Here is a 23,840-nt window from a genome sequence, read left to right as displayed (position 1 = left end):
AGTATACTTCCTTCAAAAGTAGATAACATAGCTAAAAAAAGTGTCATTTACATAAATAAGAATGTGTAATGTAGGTTGGGGGTTTGTAGGTTTTCTGATAACACATGAGAAAATGTGTTGACCCAGCTGTAGGGTGTAACCACAGAGAAAAGGGGGAGGGCTGAAAAGAGCAACAACTTCACAGATGAGTGTGAGCGAGTGGGGGAAAAGACAGTTTCTAGAGTTTGTTAGATAGCAGTGCACTGAGATAGACTTTGAAAAATCATACTGACAGCACAGAAGCAAGAGGAAGGAAACAGTGGAGACGAGATAACTCCACTAACAAGGATTACTAGGTAAAACTTTGCTTTCATTTATTAAAATATCTGCTTTTATAATATAAATAACAAAAAGAAACTCATTTCATTCAATTCTCATTGTACAATGTGCGTTGATTATTGATTAACAGCTCCTATAGCTTAAGACTCCAAACCATACAGATGTTACAAACCTGTGTAATAGCACAGATATTTTACATGTGTAGATTAATGTAGATAAGCTAAACTAAATAAAATTGTGGTGAAGTAACAGCACATGAAAGACCAGCAAGTATTCACATCCCATTACCTGAATCATTTCCTATATTTACTTTGCCTATTCAGTAGCGATGTGACTGTGTCTACTCACTGTGTATGTGCGCATCTGTGTGTTCTAACTTCAGCTTCTTACCTCATCTTTTTAAATTATAGCTGATTTCTATTTAAAATATACCAACTGGGAACCTCAGAATCTCTCTATATATTGGTATGTGTAAATAAATATGTAAATAAAATAATACATACAAAATCACATAAATATTAATGAGTGCTGTATGAACAAATGCACAACTAGCAGTATTTATTAAAGGCACTAACTGTTTTTGTTTCTGATACTAGTACTTTCAAAGAAATTGTTGCCTTTTACTAATTCATGAGTCAGTGATAAACATACTCTGTGGTATTTCCAGTATATCCTCCAATAATATGATCTCAAGCATTTTAACATTTTTCCTTAAACCTGCGTATTGATGCAGCTAGGCGTGTATAGACATGCTATTAATAGCCAGAGTGCACATGGCACCATTAGGGTCTCTCTATGAGAAAAAAACCTACATATAAAATTCAGAAATCAATCATTTACAATTTAAACGAGAAGCTGTGATATTTCGTGCTCAGTTTCTTATCCAAGAGTTGATGTGTATTGTGTGTGCAGATGGAGTACAAAGTGACTGTGGCTACAGGCACCTTGGAGTACTCGGGTACTAATAACTATGTGTATGTAACCCTTGTGGGGGAGAATGGAGAGAGTGAGAGAACACTGTTGGACAAACCAGGCCTGGATCTGTGTAGAGGCGCGGTAAGTAAGAGTAGAGAGGCCTATGTATATTAGAAACGTACTTTTATATTTTTTGTCATATGTTATTAATATGCCATTAACTTTGAACTGAGGATACAACCCAAGCATCTAACTTAGCAATCAGAACTTTCTCAAGGCCCTAATAACAGCCCTGTCATTCATGTTATACTGCGTTATGAGACTGCTACTTTTTAATAGGCATTGCTTTTCATGAGAATACGCAAACTGTATTTCCGTTCTATCTTATCTTGACTTACAGGTTGATGACTACATAGTCCGGAGCTCAGCACCTCTGGGCCGTGTGCTTCTGGTACGCTTGGAGAAGCAGAGGTACTTTTTGGAAGATAACTGGTTTTGCAATTATGTGAAAGTCACACCACCTGGAGGGGAAAACTTGCAGACATTCCCCTGCTATCGCTGGTTAGTGGGGGATATTAAAATTGAAGTACGTGAAGGCACAGGTCAGTCCTAGCAAATGCCCCAGTGGTAGGATTTTATCTCAACCTAAATCAAGCTCAGGATTCCTGATGGTGGATGATTCGTTCTCTCTTTTTCTTTCACAGCTAAAAAGCTGTCTGATGAGATCCTGCCTCAGGAGCTGGCTCATAGAAAGGCACAACTGAAGGAGAGACAGAATACTTTCCGGTGAGTTTGTCTTTTTGCATTTACATGACAGGAGGCACTACAATGTAGGCAAAATTTTAGTCCCATTTTTAGCAGTATAGATCCCATCTAAAGTAAGTACAAAAAATAAAGCTTATGTAGCTATCATCAAAATTTAAAGAACAGTGTAATGCTTACTAATAGGCAGACAAATTATATTGGGCAAAATTTTCTCTTTTCATTTATTTTACATGGATGGAAATAAAATGTACAAGGCACACAAATAATTATACATTTATAAAGAATACAAAGTGAGGAATTTCACTAGTGCTGCCACAACTGCTGTAAATAAAAGACTTGGTACAACAATATTCTCTCTCTCTCTCTCTCTCTCTCTCCCTCTCCCACTCACACTCACACTCACAGCCTTTGCTAGGGCATGCCTTCTTGCACTTTTTTTAATTTGAACATTTTCTTTCTTGACAGTTCTACCTGCCCCAGCAGGTGTTGAAAGTCAATACTACTTTTTTAATAATGTTAATATTACTTTCTTGTGCTTGCACCTTTCTTCTTATTTCTGACTTTCTGAGCAGATCTGAGCATTAAGCAAGGGTATGTACTCCTATATGTCTAGACAAAAAGAAAAAAGTTGGGGAAGGAGGCTATTTGCATAGTTGCGAATGTTGTGAAATTTCCTGTCCTGCTCAAAGAGGACTGTCTGTGTACATGAAGTCAGCAAAAACATCAGCAGTCTTTTTATATTGAAGATGGTAAAACCTAAAACATCTGCTACTACAGCATGTTTTCTGTTTTATTGAATGGCATTTATGTATAAGAAATATGTGATATATTTAATGTGTCAATGTTTAGTTTATTCTGACTTCTCTTGCATTAACTTTAGACAGAATTATGATTTGGAAACCTTTGTACAATTGTTGATCATTTCTTGGACCTTAATGAAATATAGTTATTATACAGCCTTTGTTTGATGTTTGTCTATATTACTGGTGTTTATTTGTTATCTTAGATGGCAAGCCTGGGCTCCAGGAATTCCCAAATGCATAGATGCCAAATCAGAGGCAGACCTACCCCAGGATGTTCGCTTTGCCAATGAGAAACGCAGTGACTTTGAAAGATCACTTCAGTTTGCGTGAGCAGTGAATTATTTTTATTTTCTTTATTTTTTACTCCATAAAACCAGTTTCAATCTCATCTCAGTCTCAATAAACATCTCAACAACGTATATATATATATATATGTGTATGTATATATATATATATATATATATGTGTATGTATGTATGTATGTGTGTGTGTGTCTGTACATTTGTCTGAATTAATCACCTTCAGGCTTTTGGAGCTATCTCTAAAGAAGCTGGTCATTTGGTTTGGAAGGTCATGGGAAGATCTGGATGATTTTAAACAAATATTTTGGAAATTACGGAGTCCCATTGCTGGTATAGTAGCTGTGAACTTAATGTTCCCCTCTTTCAAGTGATTTCTAAACATTCTACAATATTTGCATTTACCTTACAGTATACATTTTAACTATAAATAGAATAATTTATTTATTGCACTGTACACAACACACTATAATATTTAGTAATTGTTCAATATTTTATGAATGATATTAGAATACACGATGGAACACTGGAAGGAGGACTGGTTTTTTGGCCATCAGTTCCTGAATGGGTCAAACCCACGGATGATTCAGAGGTGTAGGCAACTGCCTTCCAACTTCCCTGTCTCTGGAGACATGGTACAGGCCTTCTTAAGCCCCAACACCACCCTGAATAAAGAGCTCAAGGTGAGTAGTGGTGCAAAATTTCTGTAGTGATCTAACACAAAATTTATATTTCTCTTCAGTACCTACTCTGTCCTGGTCACCATGCATCCTCCAGTCCATCACAACACATTCACAACTAGAAGTGTTTAAGGAACTGATTATATGCAGTAAATCAAAGCTACAGTCATATAATTTATATTTGGTACCATAAGCTCAAAGAACCCTGGAGCTTTAAGGAGATTACCTGTGGCACCACCAGGTCCACACTGGCCATTTTGAGATCAGGAAATATCCAATCTTCATTTTGGCTAAGTGGCTGGCAAATCTTTTACTTCTGATAGATTTTGATCCACAAAGATTGGTTAAAAAACCAATGGCTAGCCACCACTTTATTCATCTCTTATTCACCACTTATTCAAAGAATATACATAAAAACATTAAACACAAAGCTTTGTAGATGTGCTGAAGAATGTAAAAGTAAAGGCACAAATGTCCCCAAGAACATGCACCAAAATGTAGCAAAATAACAGATTTAAAGGAGTACCTCCATTTTAAAGGAATAATATCATTTCAGACTATTATGCAACATAGTTATTGTATTAACCAAACTGTATTAACCACAACATCAAGCAAATATCTAACAGGTAAAACTTCTTAGATTCCGCATTTATGACATTAGTAGGCTGTACAGCTAAACTTGGGTCTACACAGTACCAATGTACTGTAATGGCTGAGCTGATTAATGTTTCAGGGGTGACTCTGTTCTTCTCCTTTTTAGTCAGTTTTATGTTGTCACTGTTTGTAATGCAAATCCACCAAGCCAGTATAAGCGATGGAAAAGGTTAATGTGTGTCACAGAGGGACAGAATAAAAAGTGGAGAAATTGCACTAATTAACATATGGTGTCCCTCGACTACACATTATTTGTTAATGTACTTCTGATATTAAGAATGACATTAAGATGTTTAGCACAAGATGCTGTGTGATATTGTGTTGTTTAGGCTATCACACAGCATCTTTTGCTTAACCAGACGGTGAAATTAGCCATAATCCATCTATTTAACAATATAATGGTGAGTATGTCCTGGTATTTAAAAGGCTTTAAGAATCTCTCTCTCTCTTTGTGAAGGCTGGGAATATATACCTTGTTGACTATGCTATAATGGACGGCATTCCAGAGAATGTGATCAGAGGGAAGAAGCAGTATATAGCAGCTCCTTTGTGTTTACTATATGAACATCCAGATGACGGTCTCATTCCCATTGCAATACAGGTAATGTTTTCAGCAAGTCTATTCAAAAGCGGCAACATATGGCTAATGACAAGGCTCATTCCTTCCCCTCTTCCTTTTCTTAGCTTGAACAGAATCCTAATAAGGAAACACCCATCTTCCTCCCCAACGATCCACCTCTGGCTTGGTTATTGGCTAAAATGTGGGTCCGTCATGCTGAATTTCAGATCTTCCAGGTGCTGTCACACCTGCTGCGAACTCACCTTATAGTGGAGGTGTTCTGTGTGGCCACACTGCGTCACCTGCCTTCAGTCCACCCTATAAACAAGGTTAGTTTGAAAGTATAGATAAGCTGTCTTTAACACTAAAAATATGATGTATAGCAACAAGTCTCTCTCTCTGCTACAGCTGCTCAATCCTCATCTGAAGTACACTCTGGAGATAAATTGCCGTGGACGCACACAGCTCATCTCTCATAATGGAATCTTCAAAAGAGTAAGCTTCAGTAAAACAATATCTATTCAATTTTGCATTTGTTATTTATAACATTAGCTCTACACTCACCCACAATCTCTACACCTTTTCTCTATATGTATTATGTTCCACATATTTGTACTATGCACTATGTAGTGCATCAGAGTTTTCAGACACCATGTAGATCAGTAGAAGATAATCAGCTATGCTTTCTCTGAAGGTAGTGTCCACAGGTGGTGATGGGCTACTGGTGCTGGCTCAAAGGGAGTATAAAGTCCTGACCTATCGCTCTCTACAACCCCGCTACGACTTCATAGACCGTGGAGTTACTAAACTCAATAAATACTTCTACAGAGAACACAGCCTGATGCTTTGGGATGCCATTGAGAAGTGAGAGTCCAGGCACAATACAGTGCCCTAAGCAATAGGCACTGAAATAAAGTTTTCCATATTCAGTGTTTTGTTTGCATGAGACAGAACAGGTACTGATAGCTCCTCTTTACTTTTCACCTTCAGGTTTGTCTCCAGCATAGTGTCTCTGTATTACGGAAGTGACAATGATGTGGTGCAGGATTCAGAACTGCAGGCATGGATTAAGGACATAGTTGAGGAAGGCTTTGTAAATGTTCCTCATTTTGGTTAGTTGCCTAAACAAAAAAAAAAAATTACAATACTTGTGTCACAGCAATAACTGTGAAGCAGCGGTGACTACAGGGCTACAGGGTCTGGGCTAATTATAAAAAAAATTAATTACTAATTATTGCACAAGGCATTTATTTATAAAAGCAGACATTAGTACACATGTATCCTTATACAGAGTCATTAATATGGTATTTTTATAATTCTTATGTGACAGGGCTGCCTAATGAACTAAAGAATAAACAGGAGCTGATCACTGTTTTGAGTGTGGTCATCTTTTGCAGCACTGCACAACATGCAGCAACCAACAATGGACAGGTAAGTGATGCATCATGATTGTATTTTTTTTATGAAATTACATCTAAACCAAGTACATATGTGTAACAAACCTTAAAGGGAAGTTCCGACATAAAATTAAGATTTAATACAGTATGCTATTTGCCATTATTATGCAGTACTGCATTTCTCAGCCAGTGTGATTTGGCAAAATTCACGTTTGCATAATTATTCTATTCATAATACATAAATGTTCTGCTGCTATAGTATCCAGTTACTTCATAGTGTTATGGTGTAATTACTATGAGCCAATAATTATGCAGGAGGCACAATCAAACCAGCCTGCAAAGCAGTAGCAAGTCTCTCAGTATCTTGTTCTAATTGCTGTAAGAAACAACAAAGCAAGTATCAATGTACCGATTGTTAAATGTAATGGATTAAATTTTTGCTAGTGTGTCCCTTATAACAGCACACACTTCCAGTTTTTGTCCACTTCCAGTACTGCTGAGATTGACTTTGTGTACTTTTCCCTCTAACATCTAGTTTGACTTCTGTTCATGGGTGCCCAACACACCTTGCACCATGCGCCAGCCTGCACCCACGGACAAGGACGGTGTCACCATGGAGTTAATCATGAACACGCTCCCTGATATCAGCCAGTCTTGTGTAGAGATGGCAATCACATGGCATTTAGGAAGAGCTCAGCCAGACGCTGTGAGTCAAAACTTCCATGAAATGCTCCAAGTGGCCTGCTCCTGTTTACACAATATGTAATTTCAAAGCAGGCTAAAAAATAAAACACAAGATGTTGGCTGAAAGATTCAAGTAAAATTGATGCCATCCAGCAGAAAATATTCCCATTACTTACTTGCTTAATGAGTTTCAATTCTATAAGTTATGTCTATAGCTAAGTACTTTTTTTCTGCCTTATTAGAATTTCTATATTTTTACTTTATCTCCTTTTTGCCCTATCTATCATGCTCAGATACCTCTGGCACAGTACGAGGAACAGTATTTCACTGAGCCAGCAGCCCAAAAGATGATTGATAACTTCAGGCAGGATCTGAAGGACATTGAGGAGGAGATTCTGGAGCAGAATAAGGGTCTTGAACCACCATATCTCTATCTGTGTCCTAGTCGAATAGAAAATAGCATTACCATATAGAGACTTGAGAACAAGTCTGAATTTTTTGATAATGTACTAGACAGGTAAAGAAAGCTGTAAAAATGCATTTTATAGACATTATGAAAGAATTTTTGAAAGATTGTTTGAAACAAGAAGAAAGGTATTTGTTGTAAATCTATATGTTTCAGATATGTTGCTTTTTTGTTGTACTAACTTTACAATCAGAAAAAATAAACTAGAAACCCTGAAATGCATGTAACCACCAACAAAATATAAACAGAGTTTATAGGAACTATAAGGATGACATTTATTTCTGTAATTACAAACTGTTAATACCAAATTAAATTAAATCATGAATACTTATGGACATGGACAATGGTCATTTCTAATTTGTATATATGTACAGTGCCAAACAGTTTTTTTTTTTACAGTGGCACTTTTTTATTCTTGAAAATGTAAACGCATTTGGAATACAATAAACATGGTGAGAACATGTGTATAAGGCATTAAGGCACAATCATAACTAAATACAGCAGTGATCCTTCCATAAATATCAAATATCCAACCTTGAAGCTTTTTTTGTTAAAGCTCTAAACCTGAGAATGCTTTATACAGAGAAAAGGCACAGTGAAAATGCTCAGACTACAGCTAAAATACCAACAGCAATTTCCTTAGGTAATATTATAACACTAGTAAAACAATAAAATTCTGACAGGAAATACAGCAAAATCACTTTCAGGGAGTTGGATTTCTCTACCAACCAGAGGGTATTAATGCACAAGATACTCGTTTCGCTTATTGAGTCGAACCTGAACGAAAGACACAAATCCAATCACCACATAGATTCCTGCGGCAATGAAGCAGTTGTAGCCAACTTGGTTGTAGACAGCATGAATGTTCTGCAGGGGGGTCTTTCTGTAAAGAAGACACCAAAGCACATGTTTAATACTATTCAGGAATGATTAAAGTCATTTTTGTAAATTAGACAAGAAATATCACTTTTACAAATTACAACCAGCCAAAAATAAAAAAAATTGTGGGACAGAAGGTGAAATGCTGAAATCTACATGTCAGTGCGGGGTAAGTTTCGGCTTTTGTGGGTGGATGTTTAGGGTGAAAAAAAAAACAACAACTCATGGCTAAAAAATAAACATAGGGAAGCATCTTTGTCTAATCTGGCTAATTTTTATACTTAGATGGCATTACACTAGAATAATCTATAGCTAGAGAAGCTGTGGATCAATGAGATGCATAGAATATAAACATTTTAAAACTATATAGCGAATATTATTGTCTAACCGTTTTAATGAGGAAAAACAGTAAATGTTATAGAGTTAAATCACTGAGTTGTATAACTTATTCATTTGGCAACAGCTTGAAATTGAACACTACTATTATCCAAAGGCAATATCTTTGCTGCAAATTTTACCTAACAGAACTTGTTTTCTATAAGCCACAAAAGATGCCTCTGAAGCACTCCATTTTGGTATCTAGTGAGTGACACAATGATTAAAACTTCTTTCCGAACATGTGAGATGAACTCACGTGTCTTCATAGTCTTCCTCCTTTAAAGGTACATCCTCAATCAGCACACCCGAATGTACGCTAAAGAAAATCCCCAGCATTGCCTAAAAGAGGAACCCAGAGGGAAGAGTAACTTAGGACAGAAGAGGAAGAGTAACACTGCTGGCTACATTTCACAATATCTCTATGTCTCTATACTCCATGTTGTTTACTCTGTGCTTAAAGTCAAAATAAACTTTAATAAAGGTAACCACAAGCAGTGACTTATAAGGCACTTAACAATTCAAAATCAATACTTAACAAACTCACGGGATTTGTATATGTTAAAAGAACTTCTTTTACACAGTAAAGAGAAACTTGTGCAAGCTGAAAAGTTACATTTCTTTAAATCAAGGAACATATTCTTACCAGCATAATAACTCCCCACATGCTCATCACCAGCATACATGCTGCCAATTTAGGACCACAGATGATAAAAGAACCCATGTTTAAAGTTATTTTCAAAGCAGTGCCGGCAAAAGCAACTTGGTCATTTATAGAGTTAAAACTTAGTTTTCCCAAACCAAACTTCTTCCTACTTCTGAGACTGTCAATCTGTGCAAGTCAGCTGACTTAGCAATGACTTCCGGTCGCAGAAACAAAGTATTTCACAATAAAAGCTTCCACGACGTTTTTGAAAATAAATTATGTTATTAAAGAAAATTTTTTGTTTCTTAAAATTTCACACTGAAGTGCTATAATTATAATGGAGGTTTTATTGCTTTTTTTTGTTTGCAAGTGTTTGATTGAGCTGAATCAAACTCTCTCTCTCTCTCTCTCTCTCTCTCTCTCTCTCTCTCTCTCTCTCTCTCTCTCTCTCTCTCTCTCTCTCTATATATATATATATATATATGTATATATATATATATATATAGAATACAATATAATATATTACATTATACTGTATTCTATTCTATTCTATTCTGTTTTATTATATTATATTTTATTATAGTATATTATAGTGTATTATAATATAATAATTTTAATAGGCCATTGGGAACATGTCCTTAGCTGCAAAACCCTTTCTTTAGGATAGTGATGCTTACATGGTTAGCAGTTTTACTATACTGAATGTTATATGATTCGCTTTACTGAGTCGAGTCCTCAGATCTACCCGTTTATGGTGAACCGAACTTCGTCGTTGGGTTCATTTGATTCTCAAATCACGGGGTGTAACAAAGCTGCTACGACTTAATTCAATAAATTGCCCAGAAACAAAGAATCAGGAACCTCCCATCGCTATTTAGTCGTAAATAAGAGGCATGTCCAGGCGAGTCGGTTAAGCCTTCATGTACGATCTTTACATTTTATTACGTTTCCTGGCAACATAAATCAGTACATTTAACTACGGGTGTTAGAGCTTGAATGTGATATATATATATATATATATATATATATATATATATATATATATATATATATATATATATATATATATATATATCTGCGAATACTGAATCAGGATACATTTCTAAACTCCAGTTTTACTCTCGAACGAGTGAAATCGGACACCTAGTGATTCTTGCTCGGCTCTTTTTCTCCTCCCCAGACTGAAACAAACGTTGTGAAATTCCTGAAGTTTTGAGGCGGTTGTGAGGAACTATTACTTTCCTGGTGTTATTAAAGTCGCACACGGACTTCTGACCGACTTGTGTTTGTAGAGACGCACGGATTTTTGTTGAGGCATCGAAGAAACAAAACGAAACAGAAAAAAACAAAACAAAAAGAAGTGTAAAAAAAAAACAAAGTGAATGAAGACGTGTAACGGGACCAAAAAAGGAGGAGAAGACTAACTTCTGGAAAGCGATGGGAACTTAGGCCTTTTTATCGACCAATTTGAAAGCATAAAGATTATTAAACTCTACTTTATTTACATAGACACAATAGGTAGGAGACTTGACTTTTTGTGTTTTATTCCCATAGCATTAATACAGCCTACGTGGCCGAACCTAAAACTAGTCAAGGTCGGGCCTGTGTAACTCTGTCAAAATAAAAACAAAACAAAATATCTAAAACAAAAACAAAACTTACAGATTTTAAGATTTTTACAGTAGAATTGTTTGTCAATTTGGATGTTGTTTTCTGTTCGGAAATGAACAGAAGTGTTGACTTTGTCCTTCTCTCAGGTTAAAGTCATGTTTTTTCCCTCTATTTTAATCCAAATACTGACTTTTTACTTGTTAGTATCAAAATCTCATAAGCATTGTTTGCTACTCCTTTAATTTATAATCAGATCTAGAGATGGTTACATGCCACATGTTTGTGAAATCTATGTTTCTTGTAGCATCAGAAACACACTGATGGCTTATAAATGTGTCTCTGAAGTGTTCCAGGCGTATGATGGATGGAGAGAAGGAGAAAGAAAGGGAAAGGGGGGAGGAAAAGGAGAGTGATGAGACAGAGGAGGATGCCGAAGGTGCAGCCTTGCTGTGGCAAGAAGGATCTTCTGATGATGACCTAGGACTACCCATCATGCACTGGGAGGCCCTAAGCCTGCGTATTGCTCAACTTGAAAAACAAGAAGAAGAACAAAGAGAGAAGAATAAGGTCCGAGTTACAAAAACATACAAAATATGATGGCTTATAGCATATAGGAAGTTATACACGTGGGTATAAATTGTGTGAAATGACTACTAAAATTGCAGGGTGGCAGTATGGAAAAAATATATATCATGCTCCTTTTTCATTATGAGCAAGTGCACATTTACTATATATAGTATCACTATTAAAGTACAAAGTTCAAAATACCAATAGTATTTATAGCATTTAAAATCATATATGAAATAAAACATTTAATATCCAAGTTGTAATTGACAGTGTAAAGAACAGAATTGACTGGTCTTTAGAAGTACTGACAATATCCACAACACTTTTAGAAAAGTGTCTTGTGAGATAAAATATAAATTTGGCATAATATAGATCATTCCATTTCATTAATTCATTTACAGCCTTTGGCAGACCAAAGCTAATATAGATCATTTGACTTTGAATCACCAAACCCTGATATTTGCACTTACTCATTTGGCAGATACTTTTTTCTTTCACAATGTGGTCATTTGCCACCAAAGTAGCCATCTGTCCCATAACATAACATCTTTCAAGCTGGAGGATGATGGCTATCATGTGCTACCCTGAAGACAAGGTTCAGACTGTAGCTCACGCTACATCTCAGGGCAGTTGAACACATCTGGAAGAAAGCTCTATCTTTTCTCTTACACATACATAAGCTCAACGATGCCCACAATTGACTAGTGTATTTCTGCCAAGGGAGATAGTATAATGCTATCCCTCCCACCCAGAGATCCTGATAAGACTTTGCAGGCCTGTGATATCATGACAATCAGATAATGGAAAGACATTTTTTATCCATAAGTGAAATTTACAAATTTCTACCGAGGCATAATCCTTCTGTAGAGTTGAATTTACATTTAAAAGCCTTGCTCCACAGCCTAACACTGGCATTATTTGGATTACCCCACAACCTTCTGGTCAGAACTTTAACACCCAAGAGAAGTAGGACATCAGTTTGAGTGATTTAGTAAAACAGGAATAATACATCTACATTATTGTGTTGTTCAGAGATTGCATATATTGACACTCATATGAAGCAGCTAAAGTAGTGCCTGTATGTTTTCTGTATATTTCAAGGATGTTGTTCAGTGGACTGATAGTTGGCCAGAGTTATATAACCTTACCAGACATCAAGACACTTGTGAGGATGTGGAAGAAAGTCGTCTGAACGCCCTAACATCACGGTGCTCATCAGATTGATTCATTTCGGTTCTATTTTATACTTTGATGTGATATCTGAATATAACTGGATTTTTCTGGTTATTTTAGTCTTCAGAGTCAGATGAACCTGCAACTCTGCTTCATCAACAACAGTGAGAGTGAGGAGGAGGAGGAGGAAGACAAGGAGAAAAAAGAGGTCTGCAATGGCATTTTGTTTTCATTCACTCTGTTACACTGCAGATTTTGGAATGTAACAAATAAATATATCTGTATTTACCATGTATATTAAAACAAAGTGTATTCTAAAATGATATTTCATTATTTCATTCACAGTTGAACAAAAGTTCTAGGAAACAGATGCAGCAGCCACAGCAGCATTCCAGCAATGCATCCAGTGCTAAAGCCAAATCTGGTGGATTTAAGAAAGAGGTCAAGGCCGCTCTCAGCATGCTAAGACACAAGCTGAGGTTGGAGCAAAAACAGGTAATCATACATCAAGATTTTGATTCCCCAAGTCTACAGTAATGTTTTACTCTCATTTAAATCTGAATGCATAAATGGTTGTGGAAAAAATATTAATCGATATGACCCTTCTCTTATAGACCAAACCCCCAAGCGATGCAGTTAAAGAGAGAACTCATTATAATCGCAGCGACTTGCAGAAGTTCAATTTAAAGGAGTTGAATGCACTGAAGACCACACTAAGCAAAGATATTCATAGTAAGATTTTTCTACCTGAACCAGTATTAAATCTTTTTTCTCCAAAATGAAAGACCTATAGTATTGCTGCTCAGTATTTCATTATTGGTTCTTGCAATGTCTGCCAGCATGAGTTTGAAATAACTGGATTATAACTGGATAATAACTGGATCTGATATCTTTGAACTCTGAAACAAAAATGGTGTAGATGTCAATGCATATTGAAATTCTGTATCATTTGAACAATGCATATTGTGATTATTTATATGGCCCTGCAATTGAGGCACAAACATTTAGGCACAATTCAATTAAAATGACCCAGCATGGGCAGTTTTCACATTTTTCAATTTTATTGTGTACATGAAACATACACATGGCTAAAACAGTTTTCCTAATTTTTATATATATTAATGAGCAAAGGTTTCTTGGCACTTCATTTTAACAGTTATATGTGCTGGTTGAAACCAAACTACATTTAGTTTTTTTTACTGTTCGAAAAACCTCCACTCTTCTGCGAAGCTACTCTTTCACTCCAACCTTGACTAACCACACTTTAATGGTCCTTTCTTTGTGCACAGGAGCATTTTCATGTTGGAACATGTTTGGGACTCTTAGTTATGGAAGGTGAAGGGAAATTTTAATCCTAAAGCATTTAAAGACATATGTTTGCAATGAAGATATTTGGGTTTTAGATGAAATGAAGAATATGAGCTGATGAGTTTTTATTTATATATAGCTGTTTAACAACTAGGTAAAACAACCCAGATTTTATGTGGTATTGGCAGGTATTGGAACACATAACCCTAAAGTAAATTAAAGTAAATAACAATTTGGATTTGGATGCATATCCCTTGCTTGCAATAACTGCATCAAGCCAGCAACTCACTGACTGAACCTTTACATACTTCGTTTCTGATGCATTTCCAGGCTTTTTGCAGTTTTTCAGTTTGTTTTGGGGTTGTTCCGTTCAGTCTCCTCTTTAGGAGGTGAAATGGAAGCCCAGTTGAGTTAAATTCTGGTGACTGACTTGGCCAGTCTAAACCTACCACTTTTTTGTTGTGTTTCTATTGTGTTTTGTGTCATGGTCTTGCTGCATAATGAATACCCTCTCAATTAGATTGGAAGTATTTCTTTGTCATTTGTCAGACCAAATGTTCCTGTAAACTTCTGAAGTCATTCTGCTTCTACTGTGATGTATTCAAACATCACTAAAGATCAGTGTTTTGGATCATGAGCAGGTCTTTTCTTTTTTCCACACTTTGGCCTTTCCATCCCTTTGGTAGAGGTTAATCTCTTTGTCTCTCTGCAAATTCCATTCTGGCCTTCTTATTCTTACTGTTGATGTCTCCAGAAATGATTTTCTAAAATGCTAAAACTTTACCTTTCAAAAAACATTCTTTTAAAATTGCACAAAATGTAATGCTCTTTATAGTTTACTGTTATTTACAGTACATTTATATACATCGTCTGTGTGTGTGTGTGTGTGTGTGTGTGTGTAGACCTCAGCTCTGAGTTGGTGGGCCGACTTCTCACAAGAGACCAACTAAGAACTGAGCAGGATGCCATGTTATTGGAGATACAGGATATGACATCACTCTGAGAGAAGAAGTCAATTCCATTAAAGGGACAAAAAGATGCCTTAATAGCTTGAGAACTTATAAACCTGGGAGATCTGCCTGGAAGAATTAACTGTACTGTGAAATGTTTCTTCACACCAAAAGACTGTTTAAGGAATTTACGGACTTAAATTGCACAGATTTGTTTCCAATTTAGCTTCTTAATAAGGGTTCTATCAGTATGTTAATATAAAGGTGTTGTAAGGAAGTAGTAAGACAGCAGTTAGCTGTTATCAATGTCTAGGACCAACTCTTTTCAGTAATCAAATTGTTTTTGACAAATGAGTATTTTTACTGTTCCAGCCCCTTTAAGTTTGTGTCATTTTTACAACATTTTAGTGATGTACCTCATCCATAATTTAATATTGAATAGTTTACAGTCACATGCAGACACTTGTAGAGCTAATGGATAAAGTAATAATCTTCTGAAGGGATGACATGTTTCTTACCTGTGCACACTAATGTAAATTATGTAAATTAGCAGTTATAGAATCAAAGCTGCCTAAAATATGCTCATTAAAGTCTACCTAGTATAAGTAATTTGTATTTGTATGTATACATTTTAGGTAGCATTGAGTGGACTGGTGCTGTTTGTGAGAGTTTTGCAGAATAAAGGTAGATTTTATTCACAATGTATTATATAGAGCTGGTGATCAGGTTCTCTTTTAAACTAGAACCTAGAATGTATTCGGAATAAGTCATTTCTTTGCCATGCCTAGTCAGAGTTAGTATGTTCAAAAGGACAACTCAGCAGAAATAAAGGAAAGAAGAAAGTCAGGGGGAGGGACAGATGAAGAGGTGAGAGGAGACCGAGAAGAAGAGAGTGATGCATAGAATGGTCCGCGATATTTATGACAAACAGTCAAGCTGAAGTAGAGCAACAACGTATGGTTCTGAATTGACCTAGAAAGAACAATAGTTTTGGTACTTTTTCATATGTAATTGCCTGTGCCTTCTTGTTCACACTAATGACGAATGGACGATGACCTAACGATTTTGACTGACATTTGGGATTCTGTTCAAATTTTTTTCTTCTGTCCAAATTGGTAAGTTTTCCAGTTTGTAATAACACAAAACCAGTTGTTAGTATTTATTTACCACTCTGATACATGCCACATGCCTCTTAGTACTTTTCTTTAAGAACTGTAATCTATAAAGCTTTTTAATATGCAGACAGCGAGTACATTACAAATGTGTATATTCCCTGGAATTGTTTTTGTCCCCATTAAGCCACAAATAGATGATTTATCATAATATGGATGAGTGAACATATCACTGTGTTGACACAATGCTTTATACAGTATGTTTCACAAGTGCTGAACAATATAGCCTTTTGCCCTGTGGCTACTCAGATTAAAGCTCAGTCTACAAAAAGAGAAGATAACCATTGTATGGCATGTGAATAAATTTCAAAGCAATGCTTGATGTTTAAATATAGCCACTCAACCATATAGAATGTTGTCATTCAGAAAGAGCTAAAATCTTGTAAACTTTGTCGAGTCTGAGTGGGGTAACAAGTGAGAGTAAGAAAAGGAGATGGATGATGGTACACAGAGGGGGAAGTGTGGTTACTGATTGATTAGTTACTGAAGTGAAAAGAGTCTGAATCAGCAGCATATACTCATGCGGCAGGGCGGTAGGGCAAACAGCTTCACAGATTGTGAAAGAAAGGCTGTGGGTGGGGGAGAGGAAGAGGCAAATGAGGCTGCCTGTTAGACCAGTAAATAGAAAAGAGCCATCTTGGAATCTTTAATGACTCCAAAATCAAATCAGTGCATCTATTTCTTGTGTAATGTGTGTGATTTTGTATGCTAAACTAAACATAATGTCAATGCTGTTTCATTTTTACAGAAATTCACATTGGACCACCAGGCTGGAAAAAACGGAAATTTAGACAGTTCCCAGCTTTGAAATCAGAAGCTGTTTTAATGGAAACTCACTGTGATGATGACACCGAATAACATCCTTAATAAGAGATCCAGAAGCAATCAGAAATGGTGACAGACACTCCTACAGGCCTGTCTGAAACAGGACAAGGCGCTGACACCCTTTTCCTCTATTCAACTAATTTTTCTAATGCTGCTTCCTGTAACATTGATGAGTCCTACAAGTACATCTTCCTTCCTATCTGTTATTCCTTCACATTTGTCTTTAGCATCAGCCTCAATTCTGTGGTGCTCTATCGCTCTTTTCGCCGTACCAAGCACTGGAATGTGTCCCTAATTTATATGGTAAACTTAGCTACTACAGACTTCATGTATGGTCTCTCTTTGCCATTCCTGGTGGCCAGTTACATCCTGCATGACAACTGGGTCTTTGGAGATTTCATGTGTCGCTTAGTGCGCTTCCTGTTCTACTTCAACCTTTATTGTAGCATTTTTTTCCTCACCTGTATCTCTGTGCATCGCTACCTGGGCATCTGTCATCCCATGAGAACCATCACTCTAGAGACCAAACGGGCTGTAAAAGGCACTTGCATTTTGGTATGGCTTGCTGTCTTTGCACTCACATGCCCAATTTTTAGATTTGCACAAACAGAGCTTCTTCCTCGTCACAAGGATGGTGGACCATTAGCGGTACATGAAATGAATAGTGATACACATAAGTCCAATACAACTCCAAGTGCGGAGATGTTCCATAACTGCTGGGATGATGCTATTGATAAGGAGTTCCAGGACTATGTTCCTTATGGAATAACCCTCCATCTCTTGGGGTTCTTTGTGCCATTTAGCATTATTGCCTGGTGTTACTCACGTGTAGTTATGACTATATTTCGAACACTTCATTCCCAACCTCCTTCTAATGGACTAAGGAAAAGACAAGGAAGCAGGGCAGGGACAGGAGGAGAAGGCATGTCCATTATTCTCGGGGCTCATTCCCCATATGTAAACAGGCGTCGCAAGTCCATCAAAACCATCATAACCATTACTCTCCTCTTTGCTCTCTGTTTCTTCCCCTTTCATGTTACCCGCACTATTTTTTTGGTGCTGAAAGTGACCAGCAGGGTGCACTGCCATACAATGCGGATGGTCTCCATTTGTTACAAAATTACTCGGCCACTAGCATCCTTCAATGCTTGGCTTAATGCCTTGCTCTATTTCCTCACCAAAGAAAAAAGTGGACCCTGCTGCAACAAACCACCACCTTCCCACCATGGGCTCTTTTGGCCTTTACGGATGCTGGGAAAAGGTGGGAATGAGGAGGAGGAAGCTGAAGAGGCAGTGAATCATAAAAACAATGAACTCAAGGCAGAAAACAGCATATTCACAGACTTACCTTGAGACAAAATCTAAAAATATGTAAAATGTATTTGGAATGTTATTAATATAATTTACCTGTCTGTACAGGCAAATGTACTGGGGAAATCTTAAAACTGATATGTATACTTTTATTTCCCTGTGCATTCATATAAAAGGGAGGATTTTTCAATTGGTAAACTAATAATGTTAGACTAAATTGTTATCAGATTGCAATTATACAATTTTATTAATGTGATTCAGTAATATATTAAATATGATCTGACTTTATGCCCAAATTACTTGCCATAATGCTACCAGCTGCTGGGACACAAAATATAACTTCATGAGGACATGCTTACCTCAATACTGGCCATGGGTATTTTTATTATATTTTGATCATTTTGAACAGCGAGTCTGGTGTCATGTAAATGATTCAAATAATTAAAATAATTAAAATTAAATTACGTTTCCATGTAATTTTAATCTCACTAAAAGACATGAAAAGGTCCGTGTCTCTACTGTTTCTCTGTAACGAGCTTCTGTGTTTAATGGAACAAATTATAACATATACTTTTTGTTCTTAGAAATGGTTCAGATATGAAAATGTAGAACGTTAGCCAAGGAAATATCCGTCAAAGTCCATATTAAACCTCACATGCGAGAGGGACCGAGGTTATTTATTTATCAGAGTTAATTATTTTCCATTTACTTATTGGAGAACTAACAATTAGGGACAAGTTGTACCCATATTTATATGTTATAACCGTAAACACGTAAGATTTCTATTTCTCAAATAGTTCGCTTATTTCAGAAATAATCTATTATGCATATTCCTGTTTCTGTTTTTGAACTGTCTAGGGGAGCTGAAGTGGACCTACTTAGAGCTTACAAATGAGCAGGGAAATTACTAAACTCTGCTGGGCTCTGACCATTTACAGGTCCACAGCTGGGTCCCTGCTCTGAACACATAGGTAACATGGAAAACAGACATACATTTCCTCCCATCATCACTGTTTCCTCCCATTAGTCACTGTAACACTGGGCTCCATTGTTTCTTGGTTTCTTTAGGATGGGAATAACACTTGCTCTCTTGAAAGTAGTTGATACCTGACCAGATGCTATTGATCTATTGATGATAGTGGTAATGAAGGGCAGAAGGTCTTGCGAGATGGTCTGGAGCTGCTCCATACTGGAGCAGATGTGGAATAGACCTCTACTACTGCCCACATCTTAACTAAAAGTTTGTCATTATGAAACCAACAACCTTTGTGCTTCTTTAGTTGAATTAAAAGAAAGGCTCCTAGACCTCCTCTTTAATACTTAAAGTTTCTTGTAAAAAAGAACGTTTTATATAACGACACTGCCTGTCATTAATAATTTAAAGCCTTGTCAATGTATGAAAGATAAGATCCTCACTGCTGGGGAGCTCTGGTACATGAAAACGGTGGTTTAAACCATGACATTCAGTGATTTATCTAACATGACCACAGCAAGTGTTGAAGCTCCTCGGATGTAAGATGTAGTGATGGCCAGTTCGTGAACGAATCGTTCTTTTGAACCGGTTCTTTTTAGTGAACTGGATGAACTGGATGAACCAGTTCACCAAATCGGACTGATTCGTTTTAAACAGTTCGAGTTTTGAGTCAGCGCTGATCCACAAGTTACTAAAGTTACTCACTTTCGGTCATGCCTGACAGCCCCTCCGACTCTAAATTAACTAATATCCCGGAGTATATGTAACTCCTGTACACTGAACTGAGACATGTTGTGCTGAGAGAACTGTGAGCTCGAGCTGTTGATACTGCGCATGAATCACTGAACCGATACAGCGAATAATAGGTACAGAACTGAGAACTGTTTCTTTCGGACGCGTCCGAGAACCGATGAGCTGTTGATACTGCGCATGCTTGAATCACTGAACAAATACAGCGAATAATCAGTACACTGAACTGAGAACTGTTTCTTTCGTACGCGTCCGACATACTGAGAACCGATGAGCTGTTGTTACTGCGCATGCGTAAATCACTGAACTGATACAGTAACAAATGTAAATGGTTATGATTTAATGTCTTATCAATGTATGAATGTTTAACTCAGTTGCATTAGTTTTTGAAACAACTGATGGAGCGAAAGAAACATTTCAAAATTATGCTTTTTTTGTAAGTTTTTGTAAGTTGATGAAGATTAGTTAATTAACTTTATATCTTTAAGACACGTAAAACACCCACGTTTGCACATCAATGCCTGTACTGGGTGTTTTAGTTGCAAAACTTAAATGTAAGAAACGTATTCAACTAAAGTTATGATTACAAAGAACTTTTCGAATGTGTTAAATTGACTATTAATATCTGCCGGCAGCGGCGGGATGAAGGAATTTACGTCATTACGTCAGGACGTAAAAGAGCTGGTGAACTGGATTATTGAACTGGTTCATTAAAACGAACTGTCCGAAAGAACCGGTTCGCCGAAATGAACCGAACTTCCCATCACTAGTAAGATGCCAAGTTTGTCCAACAGGTGGCGACATAGGGAACGTCCGTTATTTCTAGTTTGGAAATTCAAAACAAAACCAGCTAGGCCAGTTCCCGACATGCACCGCGGCAAAAATAAGCGTTGACCGTTACAAAAAAAATTACAAAAAAAAATAATTAAAAATTCCTAAAGCGAATATATGCATTAAAAACGACTGGTTTCGTAAAGACTATTAAAAACTAAAGTTAGCGAGGTGTCGAAATTTAAAAAAATGTAGAGGATTTTTTTTTATTTATTTTTTCCCCTCTGTGCTTCGTGTCATCACGGTGTAGAGGCGCTGCAGTGAACAGCCGTGGCGCCATTTTCAAAGTTCAGAGCTCGAGTGAATGGAACCTCTTGTTATACACAAAACTCTTATTTCGCGTTGTTACTCATTTTTAATCTTCTAATCCGTCGTCGTTTTACACCCTGAAGAGATCATACGGACTCCGAGGACGAGATGTTTTTTTTTTATTTTTTATTAAAGGAAAAAAAGGTAAATTAATATTTTGTATTTTGGATTAAATAATATATTTCGGTTTTGTTTCTTCCTCCTTTATATGGTGTGTTTATATTTGGTCTGTAGGTACTTTGGGTTAGTTTGTGTGTAATGCTGCTGGCACAGCACTTCTTCAGCTCTCTTGGTCGTTTCTAGCTCGTTGTTGGAGGCTGAAATAAAATGATTTGTGTTGATTTTGTAACGTTGTTTTGTTGACACACAACAGTAGAGTTGGATAGTTGTGTAAGTAGAATAGCTTTGGTTTCTGGTAAAACTGATGAGTAACTCGTTAGGGATCTCTCTCTCTCTCTCTCTCTCGCGCGCGCGCGCGCTCTCTCTCTGTGTGTGTTTGTGTGTGTGTATATGTGTCACCCCGGAGCTGTCCACTTACTCCTCAAGTTTAACACCTGTGTCCTCCGTGTTTAATAAACATTAGTACATGTGTATTGTGATGAAGAGAAATCCACAGGTAATCGTTATAAGGTTTATTCCTATGATAAATTATTCACTTTGTCGATTTTTCGACACTCAACTCCACTGACAAACAAGTAACTACGTCTAAAAGTGTAACTTTGATCCGATTCGTTTTCTCTCTCTCCCTCCCTCGCTCGCTCTCTCTCTCTCTCTCTCTCTCTCACTCTCTCACAAACACACACACACACACTCTCTCACACACGCTCACACACTTACTTTCCGGTGACATTTTGGACACAATTATGAAGTGAATTTTCTCGTCCCTTCTCCATAGAACCGAAGTTAATAACCCTCCACAAATGTAGTTTTCGTTGAATCTATGTGTGCACTTTCACAAGGCAATCCTTTTTTTTTTTTTTTTTTTTTTTTTACACCTCACAGCCACCACAAACTGCTTGTGCGAAGACACTGTCACCAATAACTCTGATCCAGTTACTCGGATATTTTTAATGCGACTAACTCAAAAAAATCTAGATCTATTATAAAGATGAACAGCCTCAACCATTATATAAAATATAGTGCTAATATATAAAGTTATATAACCTCGAGTTCTTCAGTTTATTGACTTGTAGTTTCACCTTTCCTTTTTAATAATTTTTTTTTTTTCACTTTTATTAACAATCACTTGATTATCAGTGCATGACAGGTATAATTAGTGTTATAAATTGGTATAAATAATAGTAGCTGCAGAAGAGACATTTAATGCATTAAGGTGATAAAATTGGTCATTTAAAAAATATAGTTTATAAAGTGTGATGAGCTGTCTGTCTGTCTGTCTGTCTGTCTGTGAGCACTTTTGCACACATGAATAAAGTGAAGAGACATAGAACTGATGTTAGACTATCAGCAGGTTGTTGACTTTTGGGAGGGGGACCAGGAGAACACAGTGAGTGCTTGATCTTGGTTACTAGTTTGTCAGCAATATGGCATTCTGGTGCTGGTTTTGGAGAACTGCTCTTTGAATTACTGACCAGTAAGAATTTTACCCAGGATTTTAATATATTTAGACTAAGTGTACTTTTATAACTTGTTTTTATTTATTTATTTATTGTTATTATTTTTTTAAATGATGTGATCAGGACTCATGCTTCATGGTTTTCCTTCAACCTCATTTCTTTTTTAACAGCACTGTTAGTCAGATGTCATACACTAGATTTGATGCATTGTAACTAATTTGATGTTTAACATAATTCTTTAATTATATGGTTATTAGATTAAACGGTTATTAAATATAATCTCTTGAGCTGTGAAAAGGAAGTCGGGTGCTGTTTAAAATGTAGGTTCTTTCTCCATCACCATTTGAATGTTACCAGAGTGATTAAGTAGAATGTTTGCATCACATTAAAACCAGTTTTGTTTGTTTTTGTGTGTTTTTGTTCATGGCAATTTTTTAATTTTATCTTCAAAGTTCAAGGTCATTCTTTTCATACACATAATGCAACTCAGTTTGCTTGAATTTATCATGTTTAATTTTTATCCATGTCTCTTATGCTAGGCCCTGGGCCTGACACTGCTCCTTCTCTGGACAGTTTTTAGTCTTCCTGTTTTTGTGTGTGGTTACTGAGGCTTAGTGAAGACATGTTTTGTGCAGAATGAGCTGATGCATGAAATGTAAGAAAGTATAGTACTTATTTATACACTTGATCAAAAAATATCTAATCAGGATATTGGATCATATTTATAATTTTGTCTTTAATAATCTTTCATATAGACAGGAAAATTTTTTATTTTTTTTTTTTATTTATTTTTTTTTAAATAGAAAATGTAGCTTTCAAATAATATGACAGTCATTTTATAAAACAACATAGTGTGTGTTGGTACAGTACTTATTTTTCACTTGCTGAGTCTTGTGTGCTGATCTTATAAATAGTGATTAAATCTTACAGGTCCGTTTGGATCTCTTTCACAAAGTTAGATTGTGAATTTAATTTCATTGGGCTTTTGCTTTTTGGTCATGTATTATTCGCAGAGGTCTTTGTCTTGTCTGGCTGTGTGTGCG

The 23,840-nt window shown here is 36.5% G+C and overlaps 4 protein-coding genes across 7 annotated transcripts; 3 read left to right on the top strand and 1 right to left on the bottom strand.

The window, feature by feature from the left end:
* Positions 1 to 198: 198 nt before the first annotated feature.
* On the top strand, positions 199 to 7,779 carry alox12 (arachidonate 12-lipoxygenase). 3 transcript variants are annotated; one of them, XR_009648751.1, is made up of 15 exons: positions 199 to 335; positions 1,231 to 1,374; positions 1,634 to 1,835; positions 1,938 to 2,019; positions 3,005 to 3,127; positions 3,327 to 3,433; positions 3,611 to 3,783; positions 4,892 to 5,035; positions 5,119 to 5,322; positions 5,402 to 5,488; positions 5,688 to 5,857; positions 5,984 to 6,105; positions 6,391 to 6,424; positions 6,926 to 7,096; positions 7,368 to 7,507. XR_009648751.1 is itself a non-coding variant. In XM_060874488.1 (15 exons), the coding sequence occupies exons 2-15, from the start codon at positions 1,231 to 1,233 to the stop codon at positions 7,545 to 7,547; spliced, it is 2,010 nt and encodes a 669-aa protein (XP_060730471.1). In that variant the 5' UTR covers positions 199 to 335; the 3' UTR covers positions 7,548 to 7,779. The 3 variants fall into 3 exon arrangements, 2 of the variants coding, with proteins under 2 accessions (XP_060730471.1, XP_060730472.1); XM_060874488.1 differs by having other exon boundaries at positions 6,324 to 6,424; positions 7,368 to 7,779; XM_060874489.1 differs by lacking the exon at positions 199 to 335 and adding an exon at positions 712 to 783 and having other exon boundaries at positions 6,324 to 6,424; positions 7,368 to 7,779.
* An 11-nt stretch (positions 7,780 to 7,790) lies between these two features.
* rnaseka (ribonuclease, RNase K a) lies at positions 7,791 to 9,653 on the bottom strand. Its single transcript, XM_060874490.1, has 3 exons — positions 9,441 to 9,653; positions 9,054 to 9,136; positions 7,791 to 8,423 (listed from the first exon to the last, which is right to left on the bottom strand). The coding sequence occupies exons 1-3, from the start codon at positions 9,516 to 9,518 to the stop codon at positions 8,279 to 8,281; spliced, it is 306 nt and encodes a 101-aa protein (XP_060730473.1). The 5' UTR covers positions 9,519 to 9,653; the 3' UTR covers positions 7,791 to 8,278.
* An 861-nt stretch (positions 9,654 to 10,514) lies between these two features.
* Positions 10,515 to 15,658, top strand: si:dkey-6n21.12 (schwannomin-interacting protein 1). Its single transcript, XM_060874486.1, has 7 exons — positions 10,515 to 10,958; positions 11,397 to 11,618; positions 12,720 to 12,826; positions 12,912 to 12,999; positions 13,137 to 13,286; positions 13,406 to 13,523; positions 15,002 to 15,658. Exons 2-7 carry the CDS (start codon positions 11,409 to 11,411, stop codon positions 15,100 to 15,102), a joined length of 774 nt encoding a protein of 257 aa, XP_060730469.1. The 5' UTR covers positions 10,515 to 10,958; positions 11,397 to 11,408; the 3' UTR covers positions 15,103 to 15,658.
* A 35-nt stretch (positions 15,659 to 15,693) lies between these two features.
* si:dkey-6n21.13 (P2Y purinoceptor 3) lies at positions 15,694 to 18,721 on the top strand. Of its 2 annotated transcripts, none has more exons than XM_060874485.1 (2): positions 15,694 to 15,733; positions 16,970 to 18,721. In XM_060874485.1, the coding sequence occupies exon 2, from the start codon at positions 17,113 to 17,115 to the stop codon at positions 18,397 to 18,399; it is 1,287 nt and encodes a 428-aa protein (XP_060730468.1). In that variant the 5' UTR covers positions 15,694 to 15,733; positions 16,970 to 17,112; the 3' UTR covers positions 18,400 to 18,721. The 2 variants fall into 2 exon arrangements, with proteins under 2 accessions (XP_060730468.1, XP_060730467.1); XM_060874484.1 differs by lacking the exon at positions 15,694 to 15,733 and adding an exon at positions 15,766 to 16,164.
* Positions 18,722 to 23,840: the final 5,119 nt, after the last annotated feature.

This window comes from Tachysurus vachellii, chromosome 7, assembly GCF_030014155.1.
Source record: "Tachysurus vachellii isolate PV-2020 chromosome 7, HZAU_Pvac_v1, whole genome shotgun sequence".
Taxonomy (NCBI): Eukaryota; Metazoa; Chordata; class Actinopteri; order Siluriformes; family Bagridae; genus Tachysurus; species Tachysurus vachellii.
The sequence above is the reverse complement of the archived record's forward strand: the minus strand, read 5'-3'. Positions and strand labels throughout refer to the sequence as shown.

Bases quoted from the DNA above. Each gene is read 5' to 3' on its own strand.
- alox12 (XM_060874488.1), top strand. From the start codon at position 1,231: ATGGAGTACAAAGTGACTGTGGCTACAGGCACCTTGGAGTACTCGGGT. The intron at 3,128-3,326 runs GTGAGCAGTGAA...AATCACCTTCAG, and splicing joins GAAAGATCACTTCAGTTTGC to GCTTTTGGAGCTATCTCTAA. The intron at 5,489-5,687 runs GTAAGCTTCAGT...CTTTCTCTGAAG, and splicing joins ATAATGGAATCTTCAAAAGA to GTAGTGTCCACAGGTGGTGA.
- rnaseka (XM_060874490.1), bottom strand. From the start codon at position 9,518: ATGGGTTCTTTTATCATCTGTGGTCCTAAATTGGCAGCATGTATGCTG. The intron at 9,137-9,440 runs GTAAGAATATGT...TTCCTCTTTTAG, and splicing joins TGTGGGGAGTTATTATGCTG to GCAATGCTGGGGATTTTCTT. The intron at 8,424-9,053 runs GTGAGTTCATCT...TCTTCTTTACAG, and splicing joins GAGGAAGACTATGAAGACAC to AAAGACCCCCCTGCAGAACA.
- si:dkey-6n21.12 (XM_060874486.1), top strand. From the start codon at position 11,409: ATGATGGATGGAGAGAAGGAGAAAGAAAGGGAAAGGGGGGAGGAAAAG. The intron at 11,619-12,719 runs GTCCGAGTTACA...GTATATTTCAAG, and splicing joins AACAAAGAGAGAAGAATAAG to GATGTTGTTCAGTGGACTGA. The intron at 13,524-15,001 runs GTAAGATTTTTC...GTGTGTGTGTAG, and splicing joins ACTAAGCAAAGATATTCATA to ACCTCAGCTCTGAGTTGGTG.
- si:dkey-6n21.13 (XM_060874485.1), top strand. From the start codon at position 17,113: ATGGTGACAGACACTCCTACAGGCCTGTCTGAAACAGGACAAGGCGCT.